General features: G+C 39.8%; 2 protein-coding genes across 3 annotated transcripts in view; one reads left to right on the top strand and one right to left on the bottom strand.

Moving 5' to 3' along the window:
* The window catches only part of ptprc (protein tyrosine phosphatase receptor type C), a 24,554-nt gene extending 12,798 nt beyond the window's left edge, over positions 1–11,756 (top strand). The window contains exons 11-30 of one of the 2 annotated variants that reach the window (XM_077606716.1): positions 13–218; positions 304–364; positions 446–548; positions 703–743; positions 2,058–2,149; positions 2,224–2,314; positions 2,388–2,464; positions 2,569–2,605; positions 2,697–2,794; positions 3,665–3,790; positions 3,871–4,025; positions 4,639–4,774; positions 4,909–5,058; positions 5,196–5,286; positions 6,130–6,269; positions 7,809–7,943; positions 8,008–8,121; positions 8,207–8,367; positions 9,452–9,587; positions 11,060–11,756. In XM_077606716.1, coding sequence (XP_077462842.1) covers positions 13–218; positions 304–364; positions 446–548; positions 703–743; positions 2,058–2,149; positions 2,224–2,314; positions 2,388–2,464; positions 2,569–2,605; positions 2,697–2,794; positions 3,665–3,790; positions 3,871–4,025; positions 4,639–4,774; positions 4,909–5,058; positions 5,196–5,286; positions 6,130–6,269; positions 7,809–7,943; positions 8,008–8,121; positions 8,207–8,367; positions 9,452–9,587; positions 11,060–11,242 — 2,333 coding nt within the window. In that variant the 3' untranslated portion in view covers positions 11,243–11,756. Of the gene's footprint in view, positions 1–12; positions 219–303; positions 365–445; positions 549–699; positions 744–2,057; positions 2,150–2,223; positions 2,315–2,387; positions 2,465–2,568; positions 2,606–2,696; positions 2,795–3,664; positions 3,791–3,870; positions 4,026–4,638; positions 4,775–4,908; positions 5,059–5,195; positions 5,287–6,129; positions 6,270–7,808; positions 7,944–8,007; positions 8,122–8,206; positions 8,368–9,451; positions 9,588–11,059 lie in introns of both variants that reach the window. The other variant, XM_077606715.1, reaches the window with a different exon arrangement.
* Positions 9,198–18,794, bottom strand: abhd8b (abhydrolase domain containing 8b). The gene is made up of 5 exons (XM_077606717.1): positions 18,479–18,794; positions 14,861–15,650; positions 13,675–13,845; positions 13,276–13,492; positions 9,198–12,852 (listed from the first exon to the last, which is right to left on the bottom strand). Exons 2-5 carry the CDS (start codon positions 15,646–15,648, stop codon positions 12,574–12,576), a joined length of 1,455 nt encoding a protein of 484 aa, XP_077462843.1. The 5' UTR covers positions 15,649–15,650; positions 18,479–18,794; the 3' UTR covers positions 9,198–12,573.

Here is an 18,794-nt window from a genome sequence, read left to right as displayed (position 1 = left end):
TCCCCATGATAGTGCCAGAAGACGTCACCAATATTCTAGTAAATCATCCAGAAAACAATGCAATCCATGTGACCTGCAAACATTCACATCAGTTTAATGGACCCAAAGAGAAGTTTGTTGCAGTAATTCATCAGGGTAAAGATGTTTTTAAAAGAGAAGGTGTCAGATGTGAATTTACTTTTCAACATCTAAGCTACTCTACATCCTACATATTGGAGGTGTGTACATCTAATTTTCAAGATTTTTCACCCTCATATTTTACTGTTATATGGTTGCTGTCAAAGAGATGTTCTGCTGTTTCAGGTTTTTGCAACCAACGATCACTTTAACAGTACAATCAAGAAAGAACGAGTCACAACTTCTTGTGGGTGTTTTCATATTAATAATTTCAACCTTTTATTGTTTCCCTATACGTGAACTACTGTTTTTATGTCTTTTTTGGCAGACAATGATAAAGCTCTTACAGGGTTTCTTGTCTTCCTCATCATTTTAACATCTGTGGCCCTGCTTGTGGTCCTCTACAGGATCTACAAATTCAAACAAAAAAGGTTCTAGTATACACATTTGAAATAAGGATCCCCTTCATTTTAAGCTTATGTAGTTTATACAGTATAAACTAAAGAGAATTGGAGTTCCTTTTGAAAGAGAAATATGTTTGGTAACTGTGGACATGTAATGTTTCAACTTTATGTTTGTTAGCAGGGACATGGGTGATTCTTACCCTCTTCTCTTGACCAATGCAAGTAAGTGCATAGATTAAAACAGAAATGTATTTTATTTCCGTTTGGCATGCAATCTGCTCACTTGGACTTAGAAGACACGATAAATCAGTTGAATGAACAGTATGCATCACCCTAAACACTAAAAAGTGATTTTAGAAATGCATTCAGTTTGTTTTATTGCAAATACTTTGCTTAAATATTCTTGCATCGGGTTGTCATGTCATACTTCTTGTAATAGTGAAGAATGAGATTGGAGATTCTGATCAGTGCAAAGAATTCCAAATATAAAAACACAAATATTCAAAGTAAAGTAAGTGTCAGGTTCGCCATTAAATATTCCCAAATTCACGCTCAAATAAAGAGGAAGAAGCAGTCTTCTGGAATTTTCACTTGCAAGCTTTCCAGCTCTGTTCTGACCTTACATGTCTTTTTCTGTTGTTTTATTACATTCGGGGGCCCTGATTACATGGACGTCTCAACGCTAAAGGGGTGGAAACACAAGTGAGACATCTGAGCGTGTTTATCTTTGTCCGTGCATGTGTGTCTAGTCTAAGACAGCTTAGGAGGATCTAGGCAGGGAAGATGAGCTTTAAAACCTCCAGACTACTGAGGGACTGTGCGGTAACCTCAGTCTCAGTCTGCAGAAGGTCCTCACCTTGTAGACTTCTTGTTTGGGGCTCCAGTTTTTTGACTAGGTCTACAATTTCTTGTGTGTCTTGTGTCTGTCTTGCTACTGCAACCAAGAAATTTACCGAATATGAGATGAAATAAAGTTCTAACCTAATACATGTGTACCATTACACGTCTACAATCGTCAAAACATCCGATCTCTACGTCATAAATGAGTAAAATATATATGTCAATGGTGGTCAAAGGCAAAGAATTATTACCTTTTACTTTTTGATATCGCACATTAAGATATCAGATTGAGAAAAAGTTGTCTCTGTTAGCCTAAAATTCTAAAACCTTTCCACAAAATTGTGTTGACTGAGATCTCTCGAATAGTCTGTATTTACTGCCGTAAACACCATGACGTGTTGCAGGTGCGCATTCATTTGATGGCATGTACGCCGTACAGCTTCTCTATCCACTGCAGGTTGCATATGTTCGTGCAATACGATCAGCTGCACAAAATTGTCTGAATTAACAAAAAGCAACAGAAAGAGAGAAAAATCCCCTTATTCTACAACAGTAGTGACAGTGCACTATCCTATCTCCCATCAACTTCTTCTATAAGATGAATGCAGACTTGACATTGTACATGAAAATTAGGAAAGTACACACATCCTGTTTTTGCCATTTTTGCCATTTGCGCAATGTTTTGTTCTTTTGCAGCTTCTGTGGAGCCGATCGAAGCTGAAGTTTTGCTGGAAGCGTATAAAAGGAAACTCGCTGATGAGGGACGCCTTTTCCTGGATGAGTTTCAGGTGCTTTGCTTTCGAGTGTGTCCTTTATGTTAAATGAAGAAAAGCTTATGATGGATGAAACATTTTGTTTGCAGAGCATCCCCAAATTTCTTACTCGCTACACAGTCAAAGAGGCCAAAAGAAACTGCAATGTCCCCAAAAACCGTTACGGTGACATCCTACCATGTATGTATCTGGTTGGTCATCTAAAATACAACACGTTTCTCTATAGTGGTGAAACATTTGCTCTGTTTATTAGATGATTATAACCGAGTTCAGCTGAGCACAGGGAATGGAGAGGCAGGGTGTGACTACATCAACGCCAGCTTCATTGATGTATGAAAAATCAGCCTTTTACAAGACATTGTGTTCAATTTGGAAAAAAAATTCAAAAGAATCTTGGTTCAAACACAACTTATTAAATGTTTGCTCCTGTGCAGGGATACAAAGAATCCAAGAAGTACATCGCGGCTCAAGGTACCTCAGTCTTCTCTTTCTTGTCGTGGCATTTGCCTTGTGTAGTGTGCACGTATGTTGAATGTGTGTGTGTTTGCTGTGTGTTTTGCAGGCCCAAAGGAGGAAACTATTTGTGATTTTTGGAGGATGATTTGGGAGCAACGGTCTTCAATCATTGTGATGTTGACACGTTGTGAAGAAGGAAATAAGGTGAATATATAGTCCAACCTACTCAAAAAACACAAGCTGTACACATTAAAGGAAAGAGAGAACCTTTAATATTCCTTTATTAGTGCATTCCATTGCAAAAAATCTTTCTTTCAGAAAACACCGAAATATTTGTTTTCTCTTGTGCAATAGTGGAAAAAAACATAAACTACTGCCAGGATTTCCAGGAATTGCTCACTCAACTCAGAAGCACATATTTTATGTGTTCAGACTATCAAATGTGATTTTTCCAAATTGCCCTCTCTTCATCATTATGTCAATAATACACCATTTCTACATGTACCTGTGCTGAAGTTTATCACATTTTGGTGTCCTTTTTGGTGTTTAAGTAAAATTGTCTCGATTACAATTGCTTTAAGAAATTCCCCATTTGCATACTTTAATACTGTGAGCAACTTTATTTTACTTAAAATCCATTTATAATTTTTACCAGTGTTTGTCTTGATACATTAAATAATCAGTTTTTGAGCATCTTGTTTTATTGTCTCTAGATCAAGGTAACAACCTTTTTGAAGACAATGTATTTTCACAGAAACTATCGCGATAAACAATATTGTTTAATCATTCATTCAAGGTAAATTTTCTGAATCGCTCTTGGTAAAATGGAAGTCTTTTAGTTGCGCCTTATAGTGCGGAAAATTCGGTAAGTAATTTCCACAAAGGACCAAATAACAAAAGTTCAGCCCATCTGAATGAATGAATGCCTTTTATCATCAACATTTAAATATAATAAAATGTAAAGATAATTATTCAAATATTTCCAAAAAGACAATATTAACAAAATAAATTATAATAATATGGAAGCAGCGGAGATATTAAATCATATTTTCATCAGCGCTCATTGTTTTACAGAACAAGTGTGTGAAGTACTGGCCTTCTTTTGACCCAGAGACTGAAGTATTTGAGGAGTTTGTTGTCAAGGTCAATTCAGAAGAGCAGTTCCCTGATTATTCTATCCACCATCTTAACTTGACCAATGTGAGTCTCCACTCAAGATGTGTATTTTTTGCTGCACTGAGTTGGCAATGTATAGCGTGCATGTCGTTATGTGCACCCAGAGGAAAGAAAACTCTGAGCGAGAGGTGGCCCACATCCAATTCATCAGTTGGCCAGACCACGGCGTCCCGGAGGAACCCCACCTCCTTCTAAAGCTCCGACGCCGCGTTAACGCCTTTAAAAATGTGTTCAGTGGGCCCATAGTCGTCCATTGCAGGTAAGTCCAATCCTTAAGAGACGTTGACTCAGTTCAATATTACAATTATTTTATTGTTTCATAAATTTTAAGAGGGAGTAAATTCATGTGAAACATTTTTCTTTGCATTTTATATATATTGTTATTTAATTATCATTGAAGCATTTTTCTCCTTGTAGAAAAAGTGACATCTTTAAACACAAAACGGAGTCAGTCTGCTGCTCTTAAGTGTGTGCGCACTGATTTGCCCCTTTTTTTTTTCTATTTTCTTTCTTTTCTGCTGTGGTTTCCTTTTTTCACACACTCATAAGTTCCAATTCCTGGCTCTATAACACTAATGCTGCACACATGCTATTTTTGATTCTTCTCACTTTGAATAACATTTTAGTAATTGTTTTTTTAGGAGCAGTTACACATTTGTTTCCGCTCATCAAACCTTAAGAACAACACTGCATCCAGTAAAATGTATTTTCAGACCACTTATATTACCAAAATTGATTTCATGACCAAAGGAAGTCAACACAAACATCTTCCACAGAAGAAATTTCTCAAAGTGTCTCATCCAGTCGCTTCCTCCCATTTGTTTAACTCATTTTTTACTTCACAAATGTGTTCCCATGGTGTCTTTGGGTAGCGCTGGAGTGGGCAGGACAGGCACCTACATGGGTATTGACGCCATGATGGAGTGCCTGGAGGCTGAGGGAAAAGTGGACATCTACGGATATGTTTTCAACCTCCGCAAACACAGATGTCTGATGGTTCAGGTCGAGGTAAACCAGGCACACATTATATATCAAAAAGGGTTCTTTTCATTCACTCTTGGAAGAAGCCTATTGATGCCATCTCCTGGCTCGTCTGAGTGTTTGTCACATGGTTCCACCGATATGTTTGTGTCGTTCCATAGGCCCAATACATCCTGATTCACCAGGCCTTGTTGGAGCACAACCAGTTTGGAGAAACCGAGATCTCACTGTCAGAGCTTCATAGTGCACTGAGCATGCTTAAACAGAACAACTATGCAAATGAAACAACATTACTGATGGACGAGTTTGATGTAAAGATTTGACTTCATGTTGATACTTTTAAAGCCATCCTATTTAAGCTTAGTCCTAAGCATTTTCCAATGTACATGTAACGCAAAGCCCATTTCCCAAAATAAATCTTTTTTTGTTTTTTTTAACTTTTTTTCAGAGACTTCCCACTTACAAAAACTGGAAGACATTCAATGCTGGAGTCACAGAAGAGAACCAAAAAAAGAATCGCTGTCCATCTGTCATCCCCTGTAAATATGGCTTTAAATCACACCAAATCATCAAGCTTTTGGCGTATCCTGACTCAAAAACTTTCTCATAAGAAATCACATTGTATATTTTTTTTCATTCTGTTCAGATGAAAAATGTGTCTGAGGTCTGAGCACTCAGTCGCACCTAGTTTACCCAATGAAATTTGCTTTGCTGACTAGTGCATTCCTTTTCAAACCTTTGAGACAAACTATCACTTATAAAAAATAATTGAGTCTTCAAATGCCACTATAACGTGTCTTAGTGTTCCTAAAAAAATAATACAGATTATACGCAAAAATGGTAATATCACAAAAAAGTCATTTTTAAAGAAAGAAAGAAAAAATACTCTCGTGCCCTCCAACTGATTGGCAACCAGTTTTGGGTGTAGTCCACCTTCCAACCATTGTCAGCTGGGATAGGCTCTAGCGCCCCTATTTTGGCAGCACCGCTAAACAACCTACTCTCAAAACATTTTTTTTAAATGACGCTTGCTAAGCACACCTGATGCATTCCTATCACCTGCTGGCCTTTCTGCGTATTAAGCCTTTGGTGAGGAGTTGCATCACATCTTTAGTGTCTAACCTTCCTTCAAAAAAACAAACTAAAAGTCAAATTTATAGTAGCGATGTTAAATGTTCCAAAAGATGTATAGATATTTATTTGGTAATGCATTAGTTTTTATTTAAAAAAAATAATAATAGAATTAGGAGTCTCATGGACCAACCTCGCTCTTTGGGCCCTGGGTACCTGGGTCTACTTTCCCCCCCTACTACCACACCACTGTCCGTTTGTTAAATGAAAAGTCTGAAATCCTGTCTTGTGTGTCATCTTGCCACCTGTAGATGACTACAACAGAGTGTTACTAAGGCTGGGTGAAAAATGGAGTCAGGATAGCAGCCAAGATGAAGAACATGAGGGCGAGTCATTTGATAGTGAAGAGGATGAGGAGACGACTAAATACATCAACGCCTCCAACATTCACGTGCGTATTTTTATTTTTCAAACGTAGCACTAACTCACCTAAAAACCTAATTCCAGATATTTTTTGTGAATGAAAATTTATTGTCAATTGCCTGCAATTGTCAAGTGTTAAGTGGAGTTGGACCTAAGTCTAGGGAAACAAATGGACACGAGGAATGGGGTGCACTAAACTCTTCTTTAAATGACTTAAACGTGTTTACTGAAAAAACCTTAATACAAAAAAACAGGGTAAAGTAACAAAATAACAAGCAAAAGTAAAACCAAACTCACAGGGGCAAAACACAATGGGCACCTTGTGACCTGGGGAATCGACAAAGGGCATAACAAACACTGACAATCCAACCAAGGGCGGACACTGACAAAGGATTGAAATAGACAGACATGGTTGACAGGACAATTAGGACTAGGTGGGCCACATGAGGCAAACAAATAGGGAGAGACACCAGGGGCTGGCAACAATAGGTGAGATCAATGGATAATCCTAAAGATAAGTCACACAGAGGGAAAAAGACAAATAATCAAAAAACACCCAAAGAAAATAAACTTAACACTCATTGTCTGAACCTGTGGTCTGCAAACTACAGTAATCCCTCGAATATCACGGTTACTGTAGACCAGACATGGCCGCGATAATCGAAAAATCGAGAAGTAGGATCACCCCTATTATAACTAACTTTTTTTTCAGTGCTCATTCCTAGTAGCAAGAGTGGCTTCCGTGGATTTTCACATTTTTATAAACTTTAAAAAATATAATAATAATAATTAATAGCAGAAAAAATAGCAAAGAAGTGAATTTGCGCTAAGTGAAGTCGTGATAATCGAGGGAAGACTATTCCACAAAAAGTCGCATTGGGAGCAGGATTTCATTCCAACCAAACATGACAACACCTTTTCACCAATCTGTTTTCTTAAAAAAATTATCATTTGATTGCAATCAGCTGGTGCTTGTTTCAGCAACAACATTATTGGTTAAACTGTTTGTCCTGGAACAGTTAGAACAAAATCCAGCACCCTCAGAGGCTCTTGAGGACCAGTTTGGGGACCTCTGGAATATACCTTGTGATGATCCACTTGTGATATAGAAAGGACTAATACATATGCGGGGAATTTATAGTATCTTAGTAGTTTTTGGGACATTCACAGCACTAGTAATGCATACCTGTCAACCTCTGCCGATAACTGCCCTTATAAATGATTATGATTCCCCTTACAAACCCCCCAAAAAACCTTACAAACACCGTACGACTCGTACGGTGTTTGTAAGGTTTTTTGGGGGTTTGTAAGGGGAATCATAATCATTTAAAAGGGCAGTTATCGGCAGAGGTTGACAGGTATGGTAATGTGGTACAAGATCTGCAATTCCACATGCATTCAATCTAAGCAAGTGCTACAACACCATGCCATAAGATCAGCTCGGTACCAGTTTCAAAGTTGGTTAAATGGGTAAACCTGCAAGCTAATAATAAAAATTGTGACCCCTGTACTGTCTGTTTGTATTTTGTGACAAATTGACATATTTGTGTTTTTGTTTCACATTCAGGGCTATTGGGGCCCTCGCCGCTTGATTGCAGCACAGACTCCACTTGCGGACACCGTAGCTGACTTTTGGTTGATGGTTTACCAGAAAAAAGTATCCACCATAGTCATGCTGTCGGGGGACAATTCTGATGAAAAGGTATTCAAATAAGTTGTCATATAAAAAAACATATTTGCCATACCAAATGAGTTTTTTTGCATAGGAATCTGTGTACTGGGATAAGGAGAATAACTTTGGAGATATTGAGGTAGAGGTGACATCAACAGACACCTCTCCAAATGTAATCAACCGTAATATGCTGATTCGTCACTTAAAGGTACGGCAACCTGCAGCCACTTGGTTGTTTATGGCCATTTGCATGACATTTTTCATATATATTTTTTCAAATCTGTGCTCAACAGAGGAAAGAAAGCCAAACAGTGACACATGTGCAATTCATGAAATGGCTCGATGGTGAGCTGCCAGAAACCGCCCAAGACCTAACTGACATGATAAAAGAGGTCAAACAATCTTGTGATTGCGGAAAGGCACAAAAAGGGCCTCCAGTTTTAGTCCATTGCAGGTAATAAAGTCGGGATGTTGAAAGTTAGGTACTCTACACTGACCACTTGCCAATCATAGAGTTGGAACACAGTAGACAAGCAATGGCTTTGTATATTGGATTTATGTTCCTATTTGAATATTCATTCATTTTTTCAATTTTTACATTTAAAATATCCAGCCCAAAGTATGATGCCCAAATTGTCCAAACTAGTTTAATGTAAAGGAGGCTTAATGTTGGCGAAACAGGAAACAATGTATGATAAATGGTTATGTCGTCACGCAAATTGGGTGATGGCCAAATTCCGCCGTACCCCGTGGACTGCTTACCATTTTGTAAATCTTGCTATTCCGCTACTATGTAGGTAGAAGTCCTTCACTACACCAATTGAGTCATGAGGTTTCTTTTTCCTCCAAAAGTATTTCACCATGTTTTAGGCAGCAACAACTATATTTCCTCTATTCGGAAAAAGCAGAAGTCACTGATCCCCCAAATTTTACAAAAAGGGTACGTATGTACCAATTCATTGGCCAAAAATCATCAGCCAAATCATGAGTGGGTGTATCATTTCAGCCCAATTATTTAACACGTTAGGTATTTCATCAATTGGAATTGATGATGATAATGATAGTTCACCTTCCGCTTTCCCAATTGAATTCGATTGAACGTCCATCACTGTCAATGGTAGCGAATGAGTTAATGCACGCCAATATGAAATGGAAAACCCCCGCATAAAGACAAAACAATAAAGGGTTAAAGCAAAAGAGTGCAATTCTAAATTTTAAAAACAAGCAAGACGACAACAATGAAAAAGTAAGTTTAGTTAAATATTTTCTCAGCAAGGTTCGAAATCTTGTGATGGCTAGGACATGTGTATATATAGCAATATTGTGACTCAGACATACACTGAATAAAATTGCAGGTTGGTCTCAAAGCACATGAACTGTGCATTATGTTAGAGTCTTGGTTGTGAAATGTGTCTTAAACGATAAAGGTTAGGAAGGTTTTATTTCAGCAAGTTATGGAAATATGAGTGTATGTTCACGGAATGTACTGCAAATCTGAGTGATGAGCAACTTTAGTGCGCAACATTGCTTCTCCTCAGTGATGGCTCGTCCCGTTGCGGTGTTTTCTGCGCCCTGTGGAACCTGTTGGACAGCGCCAAGACCGAAAAGGTAGTAGACGTTTTCCAGGAGTCCCGAAACCTGCGCAAGGAGCGACAGGGCATGATTGCAATTGTGGTAAGAGATTTTTTATTTTTTTAATAACTTTTTGGGGTAACCTTTTGATCTATGATTGACTGTAAAACTGTCAGTACATATTGTTGTACCCTGGAAAAATTGACACTTCAAAATGTAAAAAAAAAAAAAAACATTTCTACTTTAACAATCATTTTTGCTTTAACATGTTTCAAAATAGGCCTAATATCTTAGTGATATACCGTATTTTCACGACTATACAGCGCATCGTATTTTTAGCCGCTGTGTCAGTAACGAGTGCTATTTCTGTATTTTAAACACACAAAGGACGCACCGTTTTTATAGACGCAGCCAGGCATGGCAACACATACACCATCTTAAACATGCACGCTACTCCCACACGCTAAAAACACGTTTTTAAAAAGGCGACGGAAGCAAAACTGAGTTTGGTTGTACTTTATTTAGCCATTTTACAATGTACTCGCGTCATCATTTCATTTTCGTGACTTGGTCGCAAATCAAAAGTGACGGCGAGAAAAAAGCCATCCGGTCGCTTGACATACGCCTCACGTAGCCATAATCTCATGTTGCGGTTCGATATTCATCCATACTATATTTATATATATATATATATATAGTTCGCAGTCTAGCTTTGAATGCTCTGTTGACGCCAACATCTAGCGGCAGGATTTCTTTTGTAAATACAGCCGAAATGACGGTGAGCACCAAATTAGTGAGCTCGCCGTCATACTGGGTGTATTGACAAAAGAACTATATATGCCAGCAGTCACTGCGCAGTACTTTTTCTACGGGAAAATAGTAGAGTCGGGGGCTGCTTGCCGTAGTTGTCCTATCAACGGATTTATTTTATTTTATCGTGATAACAATTTTAGTATTGGTCCATATATAAAGCGCACTGGATTATAAGGCGCCCTGTCTATTTTGGAGAAAAATTAAGACTTTTATGTGCGCCTTATAGTCGTGAAAATACGGTACTTATTATGGCTTATTTTCATTCAGTCATTCCTTCATTCATTTTCTGAACCACTTATCCTCACAAGGGTCACAGGGGGGTGCTGGAGCCTATCCCAGCTAACTATTGGCACCAGGCTGGGGACACCCTGAATTGGCGTCCACCCAATCGCAGGGCAAAGGACAACCATTCAAGCTGACACTCATACGTAGGGGCAATTTCGAGTGTCCAACCAGCCTACCATGCATGTTTTTTTGCGTTGTGGGAGAAAAACCAGAGTACCCGGACAAAACCCATGCAAGCCCAAGGAGAACATGCAAAATCCACACAGTGAGGACCGACCACTGAACCCCATAACTGACGGTGACGCGCTAACCACTCGGCTGCCGGGCCACTGTGGCTTATTTTAAGAAAGATATTTTATACTAGTAACAGATTTTTTTTGCCAGGCTCAAATACGGATGTGGCAAACGGATTGAAAAAAATGTTTCATCCTGAAATAAAGCATGCATGTTTCCTTATTTGTGTGTGCTTTTGACAGGAGCAGTATGAGTTCTTGTACGTTGCACTTGATGAGGTCTTTCCCGTCCAAAATGGAGAGGTAAAAGCAGTCCCGGCTTCCGAAGTGGATTCTGTCCAACTGATCGATGAAACTACAGTAGAAGCCCAGCAAACTGAAGACGGAGCCCACACTACTGTGGTGGGCCAAGAGGAAGCCGCATAGAGTGATAGTCTTGTAGCTCAGGAAGCGCACGAGGATACAAAGGAGGTGGGCAAATTATCCAGCATTCTCACACAAACCCCACTTGAGGACGGACTCTCACAGGAGGTTTGAGCGCTTGCACATATTTTATATTTGAAAGGCTTTAAAGTTTAGAAAAGAAGACAAACATGTTGCGGAGCTGTGACATAGCAATATTACCGCGCGCCTCTTAATTGGTGATATTTTTAGTATATCACTGCTTCATCCGAAAATAAACATTGGAAGTTCATTATTTGTTAAGATACTGCATTTTTGTTTAAGCTACGCTCCTATACTTTTACTCTTCATTAGCCTTGATGTCCTTAAATGTCTCTTCCATCAAGCCTAGAATGGATGGTTGTTTGGTCTGTACAGTAATTTTATAACTCAAGTGGATACTGTGATTCATTGAAGGCAGTGTTAAATAGCTAAATGGTTTGGAAGTCATAATATTGTTTTTAAAAAGTATTAAGATTAAAGTATTCAAAAGAAGCTATTACAATCTATTATTGTCCCTAATTAAAAAAAATATAACAAATCTATTCTGATTTCTTTGTGGAAGGCCTGTTAAGTTTCAAACACAGATGATGAAAACAATCTTGTTCACAGTGTAATGCATAAGCATAATATACTTCAGAAACAATCAGAGTGGAATTGGGATTCATATTTTCAAAATTATTATGCACAATTATCTTAGATCGGGTAGAAAATATTACTTGATATTTAGATTCATGAAAATAAGTTTTAAAAAGTACTGCATAGCCATGCATCTACAGAAAACACACTCAATACATGACATTTTTTCTATTCCATTCCCTTTCAGTTCTAAATATGGTGGTAAGCCAGACCCTTGGACCCAGCCAATATGTAAACAATTTTGTTTTACTTCGTCTCTTACATCAACGAGGCAAGTCACAGCTTTGCCATCCTCAAAACTCTCGTTTTGCTACAAAACACCAGAAATAACATGATGCCCACTTGACTTTTAGTAATGCTACTGGAAATTTGCCAACCATTGTGGCAGACGGGGCAAAAATGATTGAGTTCCCTTTTGTCCCAAAAGATGAGCCTACATTGCTCGAAGGCACAAATTCTCCGTGAGCGTCTTGACGAATCACACGAGTTAAGCTCTATTACCCAGCTTCTCATGCTTCACTTGAATTGGCGCATCTCCTTGACTGTTTTGACCTGCAGCCGGATCGTCTCTACTGACATCTTCGATCTTCGGTTCGAGCTCAAGCCATCTCAGTTCACGTGGCTCACACGGAACATTCTTTAAGAATTAATCACAATCACCGTTGTAGACTCTGAACTTATTTTTTGTCCCCTCTGTCTGACTTGACCTCCACCGCGCTGTTTAATGAGGCCTGCAAGGCAGTTGCCGGCCGGACCTTGGCAGAGTTTGGAACAGTTTTGGCGCTGTCACTTTGGGCCTTGGCGGTCTCCGGACGTGCTTTTGACTTTGGTGGTAGCGGGCTTGCAGGCTCCCAGAGGAAAAACTCGTGCAGGAGTGTGTTAGCAGTTTCTGGACACTCCATCATGACCATATGGCTTCCTTCCTCCAATACCTTTAGGAAGCCGATGAGGAGAATCTGATAGAGAGTGGGGAGAAAACAAAACCAACTGGAATTGAATGTGCCTCTCTTGCTGTCCATAAAAATCTGACATTTAAAACCTCTGAGTCGACAAGTTTCAAGACGATCAGTTCACGAATAACGGAGGAGTAGGACTTCAAAGTTAAGACTCCACAAGAAGAACACTTGCGTGGTGCCCCGATAGAAACTAACATTGCAATCCAGCTCAAAGTTTGAGCTCAGAATCACAAATTAAGGGCAAATTATGAATCTGCAAATCTAATATTTACACCCTGCTATTCACTAAATAGATAAAAAGATTATAAACATTGCATCGATTCATGACAGGAAGGAGTGGAATCAAGCATGTCCCCAATATGAGAGCCATTGCAACAAAACCAGACATTTGGATTCAAAGACAGCTACGTTTAGTCTGTTTACCTCTGCCATTCGCTGGTCCTCTTCAAGGGGGACGAATTTGTCGTGTATTCCATGAACCAGTAGGATGGGCACCGTAAGCTCAGCGTGATAAACCTCGTCCCCTTCAGGCCAGTACTGCCCGCTCATCATGGAACGCAGCACAAACGCCGACACATTGAAGGCATTGTTCTCCTTCAGCAGCCGCTTTTCCTTTGCACCCTGATGAGCAAAACCGGCCCTGCAAGCAGACATTTGGCACACTAATTCTAAATAAATGCTGAATATGGAAAGTGTAATTGCGTCGGTGAGGATGCTAATCCCTCAGCATCCTGCTGGGGAGGATTTTATTCCATCAGCATTCTCACAATGTCTGAGGTTTCCTCATATTCAATGACTAATGTTAGTGTTGGTCTGTCTTACTTGAGAAAACTCCAGCTGAGCAGCGGAGAGAGACAGTCAAGGACACATGAAGGCAAGTTGAAGACAGAGAACATGCTGGGCTCTAGAGCTGTGGGACCACCCCCATTGATCATCACCATCTTGTGGATTTGTTCCGGATACTCGTGGGCCAGAAACGTACAGAATGACACGCTAGTGAAAAGAACAAAATCAGTTTACTTGATTAATGAGTCTGCGAATGGCGGCTACCAATTCAGAGTATTGTCCCCCTGGCGCCCAAAGTTGGCTGGGATAGGCTACAGCACCCGGTACACGGTCGATTGGTCGCCGGTCTTTTGGTCGCCCGGAAGGTTATTGATAATTACCATTTAAATCGTTGCTCAAATTCCCTAAATACAAACTGGGAATTACTATTTAGTCATACTTAATGTCCTATTAATTATTAGGCTAAAGAAAAGCTCAAAATTTCCCAGACTTTTATTGTGTTTTGTTGGAGAACTCGTTAAGACCCTGACTGACGTCCCTTCTTAAGGGGACAACGCATGTACATACAGACTCTTATACACTCACACGTCGGCTCAGTGAAACTGCTCAGGGCCATTGTTGGCTTTTATTGATGCGTAGACCGTGTTGTTTTACCTTGTTTTGTCGCCGGTCTTTTGGTCGCCCGTTGTCGCGGTCCGGGCGACCAAAAGACCGCGACCAAAAGACCGCGACCAAAAGACCGCGACCAAAAGACCGCGACCAAAAGACCGGCGACCAAAAGACCGACGACCAATCGACCGCAAACGACAGCACCCACCTTGACCCTTGTGCGGATAATCCGTACGGAAAGTGAATGAATGATTATTGACTGATTTTAGGTGCTTTTTGTTGACACAATTTCTTAATTTCTCTTGAATGAATATCAACATGTTGTCATATACTTTAAATATCTTAGTAGGTCTTCCATTCAATGTTGAGCCAGCCTAAGATGGAAAACAATTGCCCTCTACCCTGTACAATGACAATAGAAACCCTTGAAATACTGCTATGAATATCATCTTTATACTGATTGTAAGGGCATTTCTTGACTGACAAAAAAATCAAGTCATTGTTCCTCTGGCCAACATGCACCCTCCCAACTCTCAGAATAAGACCGTTTCTTGATTTGAACTTTTCCTCATTTGTGCAGCTAATACGTCTAAAACTCAAAATTGTTATTTACCCATAAGAATGTCCAATGAGAATATTCCTCTTGCGTGCATATCGCTTGAAGATCAGTCGCATATCTTCTGCCAGGGCGTAAAAAGTATAAGCGGCGGGAATGGGAGGTGCTGAGCTGGACCCGTGTCCTGCCAGGTCAGGAGCAATCACCTCATAGCCCAGTCGAGAAAAGAAGTCCAACTGGCTTCTCCAGATGTCCAGTGAGCCTCCCACGCCGTGGATGAAGAACAGAGCAACATCCGGATGCGTGCCTTTACATGCTGTTATTTTCCTTTCGCAGTCAATCACCACAGTGCGCTTTAGCTTCCTCCTATATTGGTTCCGCGAAGCTTCGGCCTGCTGATTGGAATGTGTTTCGCCTCCTGCTTTCATCTCAGACGTAATGACTTTTCCAGTAACCGAGTCCAACTTGGTATCAGGGACTGGGCCAGGCGGCGAGGTGTTGTTACAGTCTGTCAATTCTACCTCTATAGTGCTGTTGGGTTCCCTGTCCCCATTTTGGCAGGTCTTCAGCTCCGCCCCTGCTTTGTCGCCCAAGTTCTCAATGAACAGCTGCCCATTGCAGAAGACAGAGATCCTTCGTTTGCAGCTGACACACCCACCCTGCCCGGTGGGTTGCTCCACCGACGACCGCTCGGCGATAAGATGCCGAACACGAAGCACCCGGCCCGGTTTGACCTCGACAAATTCGTAACCGTCTGTGTTTTCGGATGACTCGATGGGGACCACAACGTTGGTTGACTTTGAAGTGAGGCAGCAAAGAAGAGCTTGCATGAAGCTGGCCAGCATGGCTGCATGCAAACAGACAAGTGTAAAAAGAATTGACAAAACAGTGGAGATACAATGGCAATATGACCTAAAGGGATTTTCATTGTCAGATTATGCTATAATGTTGACAAACAATGCCTCTTTCACCTAAAGCTATCTACTTAAGGCAAACAAAGTCCAAACTATTGAATGTTTTCACAATTGTTTTCTTTTCATTATCTCATTTGTATTCCACAATGTCAACTGTATCCAATTTGGAAACAGTAGGGTAAGATACAATACGATATTTGTCAATATTACAGTCTGCCATAGTTCAATATAATTTAGGTGCCTTCCATTGATTTGCTACGATATATACCGTAATTACTCGAATATAACGCGCACTCGAAAATAACACGCAGGTATAACTTTGGGCCAAAAAAATCTGGAAAAACTCGAATATAGTGCGCACCTAAAATTTCCCGCTGACGAAAATCAGAAATCTTACCTTTTTTTCTTCGTTTCACGATTGTTTTGTTCAAACAAATTTATTCATTAGAATCCTTCAAATGAAGAGTTCCTCTCTCTCTTTGTCTGTCCTCTCATACATCTCTTCGTTGAGAATCCTATCAACGTCCACGCTTCCTTCATCCACTTCCTCTTCCTCCCACAACACATCATCCGATTGGCTTTACGAGATGACGTAAAATCCGTGCGTCAAAGTGAGTTTGACAATGCTTTTTTCGATCGAAAATTTGTAATTTATTTTAGTTATTGATTATAACACTGAACTGAGAGAGGGTGAACTGAGACGGGTACGAGGCTAGAGGGGGGCAGTGGTGGTCTCGGCTTTACGAGATGACGTAAAATCCGTGCGTCGGCTCTACGAGATGACGTAAAATCCGTGCGTCAAAGTGAGTTTGACAATGCTTTTTTCGATCGAAAATTTGTAATTTATTTTATTCAATTCAATTTCAATTCAATTTATTTGGCAAGAAAAAGCACCAGGCTAAGGGCCATGTAACAAGACAAAAAAAAAAAAAAAATAGTTTTTGATTATAACACGCACCCCCAACTATTGGAATTAATTATTTTGCAAAAACCTGCGTGTTATATTCGAGTAATTACGGTACATATTAACACTACCTAAAGCAGTAAAACTTACACAGCAATTTTGCCAATTTTAGTGTTGAAACATTTGCTAAAAGATGATAATGTTTGATGTTTTGCAATTCGGTCGACTTGACATTTATACCACAGTAAAGAAATAGAGCAGAATAACCATGGTGTGATGTCTCAGTATAACCAATTTGAAATCTACTTTTTTGACCAGGGGTGGCCTGGTGGACGAGTAGTTAGCGTGTTGGCCAGTTGTGGGTTTGAGGATTGGATCCCAGGTCAGGACCCTCCTTTGTGGAGTTTGCATGTTCTCCCGGTTTCTCTGGGGACTCCCGTTTCCTCCCAAAAACATGCAGGGTAGGCTGGTTGAACACTCCAAATTTCCCCATGGTGTGAGTTTGAGCATGAATGATTGTCCCTTTGTCTCCTTGTGCCCTGTGATTGGCAGGCCACCAATCCAGGGTGTCCCCTACCTCGTGCCTAGTCAGATGGGATAGGCTCCAGCACCCCCTACGACCCTTCTGAGGATAAGCCGTACGGAAAATGAATGAATGTATGCGCAGTTTGACATACAAAAGCGGGTTCGTGGGGACAAACATTGATTTTATCTTTTTTGGGGGGTCTCTTCTGCAACCATATTTAAACAGTATTACCTTATTATCATCTAGCACGAGAATTAAAAATTAAAACCTCCAAATTCTCTTTCACGTCCTAAACCTGTCCTGGCTTCTTTCTTGCTGAATTTTAATATCACTAAAACAGAAGCGGCAGCAAAAACAACAGTGGTAGGTGATTACCAGTCATGGCAACAACAGTGCACCATGCAGGCGCTGTGAAGCTGTGCTGGTGGCATTATCCGGCCTTCCTGTTACTTTCCTCTCCTGCTAGCGGGGATTATAATGTGCGTCTAACTCCACACAACACAATCTGTTGTCTCTCTTAACGGAATATCTCCCACTCTTTGGCAAGGTTTGTCTTGCCTGAGTTTTATATACATTGACAAGAATATTAGTACAGTATAACTTGAATTATACTTCAAAATCAACTGCCTGAGAGGGTATTCATGATGTTTACAAAGTAACTGGCAATAGCATTCCATACTTGTCCACTCCATAACAGCAGAATCCACCTATATTTATATGTTGACTATATAAATAATTTGAACTGACCATTTGTATTTGGAGACCATATAATAACCACCTGCAAACAAACACTTGAATGACAGAAATAAGATTCGAACCCAAGACCTTGGAACCGTGACCAGACGTTCAAACTACTAGACTACTGCCTGTTTTATTTTATACGTGGTTAGTGATAAATATAAAATAAATTATATTTCATTGATAAATCTAAACCTTGTTCACAACAGCCTTCTATAAAAGTGATGATCACCTTTTACTGAGACAGAATTTCATCTGTTATAGGCTCACATTTCCTCCACAGACTCAAACTGATTGTTAAAATTGACCATTTAGTGTTGGTAGAATAATGTCATCGCGCAATAATTATGGCCAAAATATAAATAAAACATTAAAATAGGTGATGCATCATGCTGCATGTTGATCCACTCGTGTCAAGACCTTGAACAGTTATTGCGCATAAAATTCAGTATTAAAGCTCAAAACAAAACAAAAAATTAAATTTACTCTGAAAATGTATCATTGACATGTTTACAGCCCATTTTTACAGCAGTGAATTTTGTGCATTTTTTTAAAATTATACTAACAAAAGATTAAAATGAAATATTTCATACCTTCAACACTGCTAATCTCTGGGATGAAATCCGAATTATATATTTAGATTGACGTGGTTTTCTCATGAAGCATCGAGGAAATAGAGGCGCGCTATACTGTAATCTGTTACAGTCAATCCAATAATCTAATTTATCCCAAGTGCGCTCCTCGTCGTCCCACGAGCTAAATGTTGAATTCGGATCGGTTTGGATCCATTGGTTGCTATTTATACTCCATCTTAGTTTTGAACAGAAAACTTTTTCAAAAGTAATCAGAACGTTTGGGGACTATTGAGCACTATTAATTTGGTACTTTGAACAGCAGTGTAATCTCTTG

This window comes from Stigmatopora argus, chromosome 8 (assembly GCF_051989625.1).
Source record: "Stigmatopora argus isolate UIUO_Sarg chromosome 8, RoL_Sarg_1.0, whole genome shotgun sequence".
Lineage (NCBI taxonomy): Eukaryota > Metazoa > Chordata > Actinopteri > Syngnathiformes > Syngnathidae > Stigmatopora > Stigmatopora argus.
Note: the sequence above shows the minus strand (reverse complement) of the source record. Positions and strands in the feature narration are given on the sequence as shown.